At 32.8% G+C, this 15,328-nt stretch overlaps 1 protein-coding gene across 1 annotated transcript; it reads left to right on the forward strand.

Annotated features, from left to right (window-relative positions):
• LOC128204765 (rho-associated protein kinase 1-like) lies at window positions 1-14,645 on the forward strand. Its single transcript, XM_052906171.1, has 7 exons — window positions 1-104; window positions 6,886-7,033; window positions 7,904-7,985; window positions 9,146-9,202; window positions 10,231-10,363; window positions 11,473-11,559; window positions 12,504-14,645. Exons 1-7 carry the CDS (start codon window positions 50-52, stop codon window positions 12,626-12,628), a joined length of 687 nt encoding a protein of 228 aa, XP_052762131.1. The 5' UTR covers window positions 1-49; the 3' UTR covers window positions 12,629-14,645.
• Window positions 14,646-15,328: the final 683 nt, after the last annotated feature.

Here is a 15,328-nt window from a genome sequence, read left to right on the forward strand (position 1 = left end):
TTTGTTTTAGAACATTGTTTGGAACAATACGCTGCTCCAAGCCGACCGAATGCACGCAGCAGCGTTTTACGCACGATTGAGACGAAATAAAGCGTTGATTTTTGGTAAGCGTATTGAACACATAGATAAATACCTAGAATATTTTAAAACGTATGTGTATCAAATGGTTCAAGTTAAACAATAACATGCAACGCTATTCTGGTAGAATTAACAAAAATAATAGATGCTGTATGAGCCCATTTCCTTTGACCATCAATCGAAGGAAGAGTTTTGATAAGGTAGTTGACATGTATCTCTAGATTAACAAATCGCTTGCCAAAATATAAACTTAAGGTTGTTTTTTGGGTCGTAGGCACCCAGCAAACATAACGTTGCGATAAAGCGTTTCCGTTTATATATAGAGAGAGAGAGATTTAAGAAATGAGTTTATCAGGTATTAATGTGTTTAAGTCTTGATATTTTTTATGTTGTGGTCAAATAGATAATTAAGATGTTTTCCAAGTACTTACACATTCGAATGTTTTGTAATCAAATGCCATATGTATAATCGTTATATTTACTAAAAAAATGATACAATGACTTCCTAAGGTATGATATTGCTGGAAAAGTTAACTTTTGAATAATGACGAAATGTTTTCAAAACCTTTTCACATGGACATTCATGGTGTCCTGCTACGAAAGTAAATCTTATGTATTACAAAGAAACACATATGAAAAAAATGTTTTCACACAGCAAAAACAAACATGTTTCCATTCGAGGCACAGAGGAAATTAAAGCGAATGATATATGTTAAGCCTTTCCAACTGATAGCGACGGACATATAACGTTAACGTATCTTTTGACATCATAAGGCAATAAACAGAACGAGGCATGTGGTTCACCCAAAACCTTAACCTTGAAACACATTCGATAACAGTTTTTGATTAAATTTATTTAGAACCAATATTCTATGTTTGCATATACATGTGTTTGTTTTTAGTCACGATTTCGTTTTTGATTAAATATGTATATATAATTGTTTTATTAGTTTTATACTATTTGTTTTATTCTTAAGTGCCCTCAAGTTTATGCATAATTTGATAAAATTATTCGGGATTGTTAAGATAAGAGTGAGCCTGTGCACGCAAACTGGTTTAAACCTCCCTTAAATTTACATTTTACTGACAGTTCCAAGGCGGTATCTAACAATACTTGATTAACACGCCTAGTTCTATATTGTATATATGTAGTTTGTTTTTTGTGGAGTTTAGTGTTGTTGTTCCATGTTTCTGGTTTGTTATTGTTTGGTTTGGTGTTTCATGTTATTGGCGTTGACCTTGTGCCATTAAACGGGGTTTATGTTTAAACTATCGACTACTGGTCTCATTTCTGTAGATTTGATATAAATTATGACTGTGTCAACAATTTGGTAATCATTTTTTATCTATTAAACATAAACTAAATGGCATGTTCTATAATTTCTTTATTACTTGTACACATGTTTTACAGTATTTTTCACTTTCCTAGTCTGTAAGCAAAGACATAGATTACTTCCGATTTTATACCATGGTATTATAAAACAGGAGTTATGATACCATGTATATACATGAAGATAATGCTTCATTTTTTACTTTGTTGATTTACTTCCACAAACCGACTTGTTCACTCACGTGTTAATTTTAAATTAATTGTTGCCCCATTTTCATTTTTAGTCTCAATATTTTGCTACAGCTCATTAGAAATTGTACATGCAGATCTGTTTCGACTGGTTTAAAGTTTGGTTTAAACAATACTTATTTCAAAAGAAATATTTTAAGGGTACACAAAGTTAAAGCATAATAAAAAAAATGCACAGAACAAAATAATTTTGACAGAATTGAGGAAGCTTGTTAGCTAAAGATAATGCCTCGCTTCTGTCACTCTTTCTTTGTAATGAACAAACCGCAAAATGAAAAGGGAAAACGCAACTTTCCCTTTTCAGCATGGTAACATTTTTATTCAACAGAAACCCTTTGTAATGTCCTCAAAGCATTTCTGTAGGATTAGAAATATCTTTGGGAATATTACCAAACACTTCATAGTATAGTATTGAAGAGTTATAGTGTGGTTTTCAACATTTCTGGTAATATTCCCAAAAGTATCCATAGTATGCCAAGTTTTTATGGGAATATTACCAATTTGATCTTGAAAATTTGGTAACATTACCAAAACATTTTGAAAATATTTCCAAACACTTTGTAGTATAGTATTGAAAGTTGTGGTGGGAGTTTCAACATTTGTGGGAACATTCCCAAAATAATCGATACTATGCCGAGAGATTTTCTAAAATATTCTTCAACTATGAAAAGTCACGAAAATTTGGTAATATTCCCAAAAAAATGTTGAACATTTTCTGCTAGGATTCTGAATATAATGTCCAGGTTTTCTGGGAATATTACCAATTTGATCTTGAAAATTTGGTAACATTACCAAAACATTTTGAAAATATTTCCAAACACTTTGTAGAATAGTATTGAAAGTTGTGATGGGGGGTTTAACATTTGTGGGAACATTCCCAAAATAATCGATACTATGCCGAGAGATTTTCTAAAATATTCTTCAACTATGAAAAGTCACAAATATTTGGTAATATTCCCAAAAAATGATGAACATTTTCTGCTAGGATTCTGAATTTAATGTCCAGGTTTTCTGGGAATATTACCAATTTGATCTTGAAAATTTGGTAACATTACCAAAACATTTTGAAAATAATTCCAAACACTTTGTAGTTTAGTATTGAAAGTTGTGGTGGGGGTTTCAGCATTTGTGGGAACATTCCCAAAATAATCGGTACTATGCCGAGAGATTTTCTAAAATATTCTTCAACTATGAAAAGTAACAAATATTTGGTAATATTCCCCCAAAAAATGATAAATATTTTCTGCTAGGATTCTGAATTTAATGTCCAGGTTTTCTGGGAATATTACCAATTTGATCTTGAAAATTTGGTAACATTACCAAAACATTTTGAAAATATTTCCAAACACTTCGTAGTATAGTATTGAAAGTTGTGGTAGGGGTTTCAACATTTGTGGGAACATTCCCAAAATAATCCATACTATGCCGAGAGATTTTCTAAAATATTTTCAGCTATGAAAAGTCACAAATATTTGGTAATATTCCCCAAAAAAGTGATGAACATTTTCTGCTAGGATTCTGAATATAATGTCCAGGTTTTCTGGGAACATTACCAATTTGATCTTGAAAATTTGGTATCATTACCAAAACATTTTGAAAATATTTCCAAACACTTTGTAATATAGTATCGAAGAGTTATGGTGTGGTTTTCAACATTTCTGGTAATATTCCCAAAAGTATCCATAGTATGTTGAGAGGTTTTCTAAAATTAATAAAAACTAGGGGTTGTCACAAATATTTGGTAATTTTTCTGAATTATGAACATTTTCGGCTAACATTTTAAAATTCGTCTTGGAAATAATGTCCAGGTTTTCTGGGAATATTACCAAAGTTAATCTTGAAATTTCTGGTAACATTACCAAAACCTTTCGGGAATATTACCAAACATTTCAAAGTATAGTATTTAAAGTTATAGTGGGGGTTTTAACATTTTTGGGAACATTCCCAAAACTATCGATATTATGCCGAGAAATTTTCAAAAGTATTCTTCAACTATGAAAAGTCACAAATATTTGGTAATATTCCCAAAATAAATGATGAACATCTTCTGCTAGGATTCTGAATAAAATGTCCAGGTTTTCTGGGAATATTACCAATTTGATCGTGATATTTGGTAACATTACCAAAATTATTTGAGAATATTACCAGATGAACTGAAACAAACCAATTCAACAAAAAGCCTTTGAAAACTCCACAAATAGTTTATGTAGGACCAAACAGTTCATAGTATAGTATTGAAAACTGGGGCTTTTCAACATTTTTGAGAACATTCCCAAAATAATCCATATTATGCCGAGAGATTTTCCATATCATTCTTAAACTAGAATTGTCACAAATATTTGGTAATATTCCCAAAATGAATTACGAACATTTTCCGTTATCGTTCTCAAATTCATCCTGAATACAATTATATTATCTTGAAATATTTGGAAACATTACCAAAACTTTTTTGGGCATATCAAAAGATGAATTGAAATAAAATAATCCAAAAGAAAAAGCTCCACGTGGGCTGCTGTAGGACATGAAACATTCTGGAAATATTACCAAAATCTTCATTGCATAGTATTAAAATTAACAGCAGGTTTTTCAGCATGTTTGTAATATTCCCAGAATAATCTCAAGTATGACTAAAATTGTTCTAAACATTTCTAAAACATGCAATATTCGCAAATGTTTGGTAATATTTCCAATAAAAATATAAACATTTTATAACAAGAGATGTGTGTGTAAATGATAACAAGATTATCATTTATTTATCATTTATTATCAGATTATATGTAAACAAGATTTATGGTGTAAATGTCGTAAATATTTGAAGATTTATGTTATCGTTATAATTTGATGAATTAGGTGAAATATGAATGATAAAAATATTGTAAAATTTGTAGGTGGTAAAATATGTTCGGAGTATGAAGGTAGCTAAAGAGGGAGAAACGTAAAGAGCATGAATAGAGGGGGAGAGGGGCATGGATATGTCATGTAAATTGTATAGTCAAGGTTGTTCTCATATATCGTATTGAGATCAAAAGCGTTTAGTTAAGCAAATAAAGTGCTGAACGTGATTGGTTATCGTTGAATTGGTCAGGTCCGTGCCGTTTTTGGTTTCAATCCATATTACTTGAAAGTGGCATAGGCCTACAAGCCGACAAGTGGTCGAATAGGTGATGCTTTAGTGCATGAAATAGGGGACAGGTGAAGAAGAAATGATGGGTGCCCTTAATATCTTCACATTGTAAATTTGGGCTATTCATAATGTTTTCTTAGAACAAATGTATCCGAAGCCGTGACCGGGTAATACTAAATGTACGTTCACGCTAAAAGCATAAATGAGGAACTGATGTTTTATTCTTGAAAAGGTTAGACTTGTCAAAGAGGGCAGGGATGGAGAGGAACAATCTGTTTCCGGACGTCCATTCTATGAGGATACTTAAGTTGGAAGACATGAATTCGAAAACAATTGGGTTTCAAAACAAATATTACGAAGGTTAACAGACTTCCAAAAATTGTACGAGGTTGTATCACCAACTCAGGACAAAATGAGTGAAATCAGATAGGTTGGCGTAAGAATATGAAACATCTTGTAAATAAAATGAGTTTGTTTCCTCCTACTCTCCTTCAGAGATTCAAATCCGGTTTCACTTTAAAGATTTGAAATGGAAACAAGTTGTGTTACTCTGGAGATGATTTGCGCTGCCTCATGCTAAACTTTCTCTAGGTCCTTTTCGTCAGCTTGCTTAAAATTGTCTCAAACCAGATCTCAATATTCCAACAATGGCCGAATAGTTGTTTTAAATAAATTTTTAGCAATTATCAATCGAGGATGTATTAAATGGTCACATGAGGTAAAAACGTTCCTAAGCCTTGGTTTTGACAGACTAAATATGTTCATGCAGTTATTGGAGAGTGTGACGCCCAAATGTTTATGAGTAGTTATATCTGCTATCAGCTATTTGAACATTATCCATACAGTGAGGTGGATTTGCCTGTCGTTTCGTTTTTGAGAGATGTGAATTGATTCGGTTTTTGCTGTGTTGAATGTTTCAAGCCACCTTTTGGCCCACAAATGGATGTTTTTCATGTCACAATTTAGTTTCTGAGCAGCAAATAAGGGATCATCGACAACGATATACATGGTAGAATCATCTGCAAAAATACGTAAGTATTTGTTTTACAAACGATATTATTAATAAAAGCTAGAAAAAATAAGGGCCCAAGAATTGAACCTATGGCACTTCGGTAGATATTGAAACTGTATCTGACTTATTACCAGACTAGACAACACTCTGTTTTCTTTCACTACGATATCAGTAAGCCATAATAATGGGGAACCAGAAATACCACTTTCTCGTCGTTTGAAAAGTTAACATTAGTGCCATACGCGATCAAAGGCCTTTGCTGCTTACTGCTTTACTCTCATCTAGAGTAAGACAGAAAGAGTGAGATGGGGTTAGGAAGTCGTTATGATGGAAGGAGTTGAACAGAAGTTGTATTTATGCAAACTGATTGCTAGTACCTTACTTGCAAAACTCAACAGGGATATTGGTCGGCAATGACCGATATCTTGGGGATCTGACATTTTAAAAATCGCGCAGACATGAGTCCTTTTCTACTGGTTCGGTATATATCTAGAACAAGGAGAGTAATTAAAATTGCCTCGAAAGAGCTTGGAATTTTCGATTGCTTTCTCCCTTAGAACATAACTGTTGAGATAGTTCGGTCCTGGTGCTTTGCCAGTCTTTAGAACTTTATTGAGTCAAGAACATCTTGACTGGAAATATTAAAATCCTGCAGGGATAGAACATCAGAGACAATGGGATGAGGTATGTTAGGTAAAGTGAGAATGATTTCTGATTAAATAATTCAGAAGATGTGCCTTGTCAACGTTGGAATTTTATATGGTGTCACCATAACTAGGTCAGGGTGCAAAAACTAAATCAAGTCTTTCTTGCATTTCGGAAAATTAAGGTGCAGTATATCGAAACTGATCAATTTTATGTGGGTTAGGGTATATCATCCGTATTACACAAGTATGTTAAATACTGTAATTTTAAAATTTGAAACAAAAGGCAGATTATCGTACTATTTGACAAAAATGTGGTGTAAAGAGCTATACGCATTGTTTGTACATTGTACCTACAAACTTGATGCCGTTTATTTGAGCTCAATAGCTATGAACTGATCAGTTTTACGTCTACAAGTTTCACAACTTACTAGTTTCATTTTCACAGGAGCTAAGCTGATTATGGCAGGTTGGTTGAATGTTGAAGAATTCGGCTGGAATAAACTGTTTGTGCTGGCAGATTTGCATCAAGTGAATTTCTACAAAGGCTTGGGGGAGATGGAGAGATCTTCACCGGTGTTTTTGATCGACCTTGTGTGAGTAACCTGAGGGACATTTAGTATATAATGCAACTGAAGCAATAGTATTGTACTGTAAAAAAAAGGGAAATTTAATGCGCACTCTGATGAAGTTTTGGAGTTTTACCGTCGATTGATAAAAACAGTTCGCACTTCAGCAACAAACACAATTGTTGAAACATGTTTTCTTTATATACGAACGCATTGTTATTTTCAAAAACAGTGCATACATATTTTCATTTTTTATCAAATGTTTGAAACATATAGCGATTAGATATGCACAATAATTTTGAAATTCATCAGAAGCTAAGATAACAGCATATAAACAATAACATGCATGTCAGAAAACCTTTCCATGTCTATACTGGATTGCCTAATCGATTGCATTGATATCTTTTCTGTCCGAACAAAATATGTAACAAACTGTTTCAGATTTCATATGGTGAAAACAATCGGGACCAGTAAAATTAATCGAAGCACTAACGAGGCCATTTACGACGAGCCAATTAGTATTATTGTTTCATAGACAAAATAGCAGTTTATTTTGAAATTTAAGATTTGAATTCATATGAGCTAAGATAAGAGCAGATAAGAAAATATTAATAAGTCAACAAGATACTTACAGACAGCATCAGGGCTGAAATTTTTCAGTACACAATGTATCGATAGGACTGTTTTTTTTGGGAGAGAACAGCTGCCTTATCAGTCAAAATCTGCCCGAAGCCTACCCCAACAGATACACATATTATACTAGAACCGATTGGCTTACATGATTTCTATTGTTAAAATAAAAACAACCTTCTGATTGCCTTTGCCGTCAAACATGTTTTAATATGTTTCCAGATGCCATAACCTACGGTTGATCATATACAGTGTTGTGTATTTCAGCTCTATTCAGAAGGCTAGAATTTCCTCAAAGGACGACGATCGGGAACTGATGGCCGAGGATGTGAACAGTAGAACATTTGTGGTAAAACGCTTTTAACTTGTACAATGTTAATGTCCACGTAATTATTAAGACTTCATGTATCTGATTTTTATTGGAAAGTTTTACCTATTTATAACGTGTTTATTCTTTGATGATAAGTGCATGGTTTGTAGTGCTTTCTGCTCTATATGCTAGATGTGTTCACTCCCAATCATTACAGTCATTTCCATTGCAAGTATAAATAAGGTTTGTTTGTTCAAGCACACTCGGAACACTATATACTTAGAATTTCTTACAATTCACGAACTCATTGAAACCTTTACCTTTATTACTAATTGAATTGATTGTCTTGCTTTAATCCAGACTCTAATTCAGACTTACCTCAAATATTTCTTTTTAAGCCATTTCAAAATGGGTATGCAAGTATTTTGTAGATGCCCTTATTCAAAACGCATAATTCTACAGCAGTGAACTATCTTTCAAAACAGTTTTGAGTCATCACCTTGATTATGTGTAGACTGCCTCACAATAGCTCCAACATTTATCAATATTTCAAAAAATATAAGCCTTACTGGAGCAAAACTTTAGACAATTAAGAATTAAGTACACTGCAAACTCCTCAAAGGAACGATACAATCATACAAAGACAGCAATTCATCGCAGCTCGCCTGAAGTAATTCAAGGTTTAAAGTGCGTTCATATAGTCTTATAATAATTGAATAATTTTGCAAATGAATTGGTAAAAAATCAAATAGTTAAACACATATCCATATATTGTAGAATAAACTTTGGGCTGTCCTGACCAAATGTTGAAACAAATGACTTCAGTTTCAAAAACTTTTAGGCAACCCTCATATATGAAGTATGGTTGGTGCATTAAATGAAGGGTTTTATTCGGACGCTAACGCTCATCTCAGTAAAAAGTGAGGGGAAAACAACTGAAAACATATTCAATTTTCAAAACATTAATATGTTAACATTAAAATGATTTTGTTATAGAGAGAATCACTTTTTTTCATTTGCATGTACATACACCTTGTATAACATATGATTGTCCACTTGCAATGCTGGAATTGTTCGCATTCAATGTAAGCTTACTAACAGGTTTATACCCAATATATAGAAACCAAATTAGAGAAGTCGAAATACGGATAAAACTAGTTAACATAGTGACTGTGATTTTAAATAAAATATAATTTCAGTTACTGTATGACGAAATAGGTGAAAGGGTATATGGACCGTTTTCGGAAACGGAAAAGGTAAATAATTATCCTTTATGCATGCATAGTTATAGGTAATGAAATTGTCGATATTGCGATTTCTGCCGGACGCACATTAGCAACATTACGTCATGAACAATAATGCCGTTGCGCCTTTTTCCGCCTTCGATTATTCTTGAAATGATTTGCTCGTCCAGTCTCTGTAGACGCTTAAGGATATACAGAGGAAAAATCGTGACAAAAAAAAACGTTTTTTGTAATATTAAAACATCAATTGAAAACAAAACTAATTTTAAAAAGGACTTTGACATGGAAGCTCTTTGACACTATTTTTCCAAACCGTATATCGCTATTCTTGTCAACTCAATTATTTACATTGGAAACAAGAAGCTAACCTGGCCTTAATAGTAAATAATGACCTTCCTCCAGAGTGTATATTTTATTATCTGTGATACAGTTATAGAGATCATAATATGTACATCTGTTTTATGAAAAAGATATTTATTTCACGAAATGATAAAACCGTTAATAGCGGTATACTCACACGTTTGTGATTTTGTACATTTTGATTTATTTCATTTTACATATAATGTGTATTGGTGCAATATCAATTAAATACCAAAATTCATTATATCTTCTTACATATGATACCAAACTTTTCATCAGAATCTTTTTTATTGAATGTCAAAATTTGTCATTCTCTATACTATATAGAGTTTGCCTAAATTACCTGAAAAACCTTTCATTGGCATCTCAATCTTCGAATAGTTGAGGTACAATGACGGCAAACAGAGCTTAATTGGAAGACAACTCCATTATCATTACGTTTGAAAAAGATGTTCATTAGATTTATATTGGAAAACGTCTGTTTGTCTAAACCAAAAATTAAACAGATATAATGCTTGTATTAAGCCCCAGCCAGCGCCAGTCAATGGTTAACATAAAACGTATGGCTCTAAACTCAACTTGTGCGGCTTTTATTGGTTAATATATACTGATCGTGGAACTACCTTTACAGTTTTAAAGCATGTATCCATATGTATACTCAAAATTCAAACAACTTTCAGAAAAACTGGGATCTCCACGAATATAAAGGCCACTTGTTTCAAGACGTGCAAAATAGATCACCAACAACGTGTGACGCGTGTAAACAATCATTATGGAGCATCAGGCAACCTCCACCAGCAGTTAATTGCACAAGTTAGTATCACCGAAGTGTCTAGTATAATGTTTAGTAGTATGCCACTTATCCTCGAGGTCAGGTTTTTGTGCCACGATCTCTTAACTATTCATAAAAATATCAGTTCTCCCATCCATGAATAGTTACACATAAACGTCCATTCCTGCAATAAACGACCTTTCGGTAATTGCAATTATGAACGCAACATCTTCGTATATGCTCGGATCGCGTATACATAAACATGTACATTGAAAATCGTTTACCTGTTTTATTGTGTCAGCAGACCACGATCATTGTCACTAGGGTTTCCATTTATGTTCAAAATAAACTATGATGTTTTTTAGATTTTCCCGCGTTGTTATGACGTCACACGACAAACATTTTCCGGTTACTGTCGTTCTATTTACGGAATGGGTGATAAAGAATAACTTAAGGGATTTCTTTCACGAAATTAAGATTTAAACAGATCTCGAAATAAACATTTAGCAATTGGTGTAAATATAAGTAATGAATTGCGTGATTGATGTTATTAATGGGGATATGATTCCACCAGCTTTAACCAGCCCAGATGTCTTTATACCCCGTTAATGACATAATTAAGCAATTCATTCCTTAAGTCAACGCGTTTGTAGCGAACTTCTGCTATTTGGCTTTTAACTTGCTGTGTATTCACTGTGTTGCAACAGGGGTACAACACAAATCCGTTTTCTTACGTGTTTTAAACGCTCGCCCTACAAAACGCATTATAGTTTTCTTTTCAAAAATCTACGCGAGATATATGTTCAAAACGGCACTTAAACCAAATAATCTAAAACTACATTTTTGCTCGTTTCTTCACATATTTTTTAATTCAAAATATTTTTTATATGACAGTGGATGATTGTTTGCTGAATACAATGCATTGACATAACATTTGAGAAATTTAATTCAAATATTGAAATTGATTCAAATTCCAAATGTAGTTGTAATTTAATGTCTACCAATTGTATGTGGTGAAAACCTCTAACCCTATTGGAATGATAACAATATACAATTAGTTTCATTTATTGTTCAATAAATTCTTCTGCATTATAGTTTTCTTATGTTTCAAATTTTGTATATATCTTATATTGTGTGTTATATTTTTCAGGATGTAACACCCAAGTACATACGTATCACTATGATGAGGACGACGGTAGCGTTAACCCATGTCCTAGGATTCCTATTGGCACACCAGGTACACAGATTGGTGTATTTCTATTGTTGTTTTTTTAGATTTGCATTGACAGGAAAAAAACAACAATTTATTTCTCCGCAATATTAATGTTCGCTTACTGGAATGTAATGCGCAGATGTTATGCTATTGCGAACGTCAGACATCTACTGCCAAGTCTCATTGAAGCTATTTCTACTTCTCTACTTTCAGAAAGACAAAAGTGTAAATATAAATTGTCATAAGCAATAGTGGCGTCATGCCAAAAAAAGATATTTAGGTTTTGAAATTAACTTGGTGTATGTATAGACTTATGACGACAACCCATACAATTGTATGTAATCCTATGATTCTGGCTTAATCACTTATCATGACTTTGTTGGCACCTACTAGATAAGTTGTTTTTATGATATATTTAGGCTTATTAAGCTTGGTTATACCCTTTTTACGAACAAATAATTACATGAAACACACAATGCATCCACTCCAATACATTTAAACATGCACTCTTACTCACAGATAAGATTTACCACAATTAATTATATTGTTTTAATATTCCAAAAAGGGTAAATAAATGTTTTTCGAAAACAATGGTTCTTATGTAGGATACCTAGTTTAATTTGAAAGACATGAGCGGTATTTCTACCTTAAGAGACGATAGTGGATCACAGTAAATATTTAAGCATTCACCAATCATTTAATATGTTTGCACTTTCTGCTATTAAATACACGGTCACAATCTTGTTATCAGTAATTAATATTTTCCATAAATGCATTATTTAGTAAGTCGTTATCAGTTAAAATTGATGTTTGTTATACATGTGTATGCATTAATTTTGAATAAGAGTGTCGTCACTTTAATAATTACAACCCGATTACAATCAGATTTACTTGTTTGGTTCGCGTTTTGTTGACTATGAATTGGAATGTTGAAACCTTATTCTGTTTAGTATCGCTACTAATTGCAGCTAAACATGGTGATGGACTAAACCTGAGGACACTTCGACTAAAGGCGGATACTATTGAAATGAAATCCACATGGATAAGCTACATCAACAATAGTGTGCAGCACCGCTCAGAAATAAAATCTTAACATGATATTGAGCGTTCTGGACGAGATACTTTGGAAGCACGATACACTTGACATTGTAGATAAAAGATTCTGATTAATGCAAAAGTGATTGACAAATAAGATTCTAATTACTATTCGGTCCATCAACTATCCTTGTGTACTGGTATGTGGTTGCTATGTTTGAGTGCATGATTGACCCGTACGAAACTCCTCTCTTACAAATGGCATACTTTCTCCTGGTGAGCTTTCATGAACGTTATTGGTCCATTAATTTGAATAGTAAATTGGAAGCCACAAGGACAAGCGCAGACGCCAAAACTAATATAAAGCCATTAAATGGGAACAAGGGTAAAGCTCAATACATACTCAACGAGCGACACAGCTTGTAAACAACACAGGAAGACCTCACATTGATCAGCATATTTGTTTTAATACATATACTTTTTTATGCATCCGTGGTTATCGGGTTTGGTAATGGTACATATTAGCTTTGTGTACATATTCTGGCACTTGTCCTTACATGCATTAATGTTAATCTGAAGTTGTTCTATGATCGGAAAATCTACACCTGATGCTTGCGAGTTGAAACCAGGTCCGACAGATCCCTATTCTTTTATTGTTCTTTTGTTATTCATAACGCTAGCTTAGCCTGTATTCGGTTAACGAAGTTTCCAAGCCATGCTTGCAATTATTTTACAAAGTATTGTTAACGAGCGTTAGTTGAAGACGATATATTAATATGATGATGTTTTCTTGAATGTCTCACCGGTAGTAATGAGTGTGTATTTTGTGTTTTATATCGTTTGTTTGTTGCATTGCGGCCATATTGTAACATAGCTTAATGTGTACAATTCTTTAAATACAGTAAGTATTATGATAAAAATATTATTAAGTATTACGTATTAACAAGTATTGTTATAATTAAATTGTAATTATAAATATTATTGTTTTAGTAAAACAAATCGAACATAAGGCATTAATGTTCCAAATCTCTAATGATACACGTTTAACTACGATAGGGCTCCATGATACAGTTCAGTTAATACACGTTCACACTAACACCTATGAATTTTCGGAAATATGTAAGTAAGCATTGGTCGTCGTGCACATGTGGAATGTTAAAAATATCTCTCTGTCTAAAAAGGTACAACTTTTGCTATAGTCACAAATGCACGGACAAATATTTTGTCTATACAAATGAATCTTCATGAAGGCTTCTCAGCATTTGTAGTTGTGTACCTGCAATTATTTTGCTATTGCTGGTTAACATGGTCTGCAAATATTGAATTGTATGGACCTACACTCTTAAAACCTCAGAGAAATATATGTTTCATAACGCAACTGCTCATGCTGTTATTTCCAAAACATGACATTAATTAATTTATGGGCCCGGTCGGCTTCTAGGGATACTCATCACTTCTTAGATAGCCCTAATTTACAAATGAAGTCAAAAGCCACATAATCCGTATTCTGACGTAATTATATTTGAATACCTTTGTGTAGTTTTTGCAAGCATTTCGATACCTAAACAGTAGACAATGTACACGTTGTTATGCTTTTACTGCATACGTTTGTTTTTGAATAACTGTAACTATTAAGCAAATTTATTTATACAATAATATACATTCTAAAGTTTACGTATATAAAGATTTAACAATTTTAATGTTGTAGTTGTACGATTAAAAGTGTAAATATGATTTCAATCTTTTATTTAGTCGATGACAATGACAATTTTCAAACTTTTAACTTTTAATCACGCCCAAGTGCACGCCTTGAAAACTCCCATAATACAGTTGGAGCTACATGCGACACAATATTTTACCGGCCTTTGTTACTTATACAGTGACCATGACTATTTTGAAATATGGTGAATTGATAAACGTATCGCGGATTTACAACTGCCCATGGCTACCATTATTTCTACCAAGATGCATTATATAAGGTACAATACTTAAATAATAAAATAACATTCGAGGCTACATTGTTTAAGTACTCATGGACATTTCTCACAAATTAAAAAAAAAAAAAAACAAATAAATCGAAGGTGCTCAAACATCCATGCTAACCCAACATTCAGTATAATTAATTCTGAATGCAGATGCATTATGTTTTCGAACCTACATGTGACAAAGTACTTTTTTGACTTTAAAGATTAGCTAATATATGTCGCTTTTATTAATAGTAATGTTTTTTTCCCAGTTTTAGATGCTCATAGTTTCAAACAATAACTGCACCGTATCTTTGAAACATTTTGCATTTGGTGCTCTGAATTGTATTCCTTTGTCTGCAGATAGAGTTTATATCTCTTATTATAGAATTATTTGTGTACACAGTTGAATTATTAACAACATGGCGCATTTCAGAGCACTTTTCAAACAAACTTCTTTCTAACAACGGATTCTGGCAATGCTGATTTATTATTTTTATGGAATGATTGAGTTGGATTTGAGTATAATTTCAATTTGAATACAAATTTGCTTCTACTTATGTTTTATTCCAAAACCTTATCTTTTAGCATTCTTCTAACAATTATGTTTTCTGATCTTCTTCATATTCAAGATAGTTATGTGTAAACCTGTCATAGTCAAAATCGTACTCATCTCTCATGAACTCGCTGGTACTTCAACCAGATTATATCTCTCCAAAATTATTTTCCTCTCTGCGGTTTTGGCAAAATTCGGGCAATTCCGTCGCATTTGCTGAATTCTCCACATCCAAAGC

Source organism: Mya arenaria, chromosome 10, assembly GCF_026914265.1.
Source record: "Mya arenaria isolate MELC-2E11 chromosome 10, ASM2691426v1".
Classification (NCBI taxonomy): domain Eukaryota; kingdom Metazoa; phylum Mollusca; class Bivalvia; order Myida; family Myidae; genus Mya; species Mya arenaria.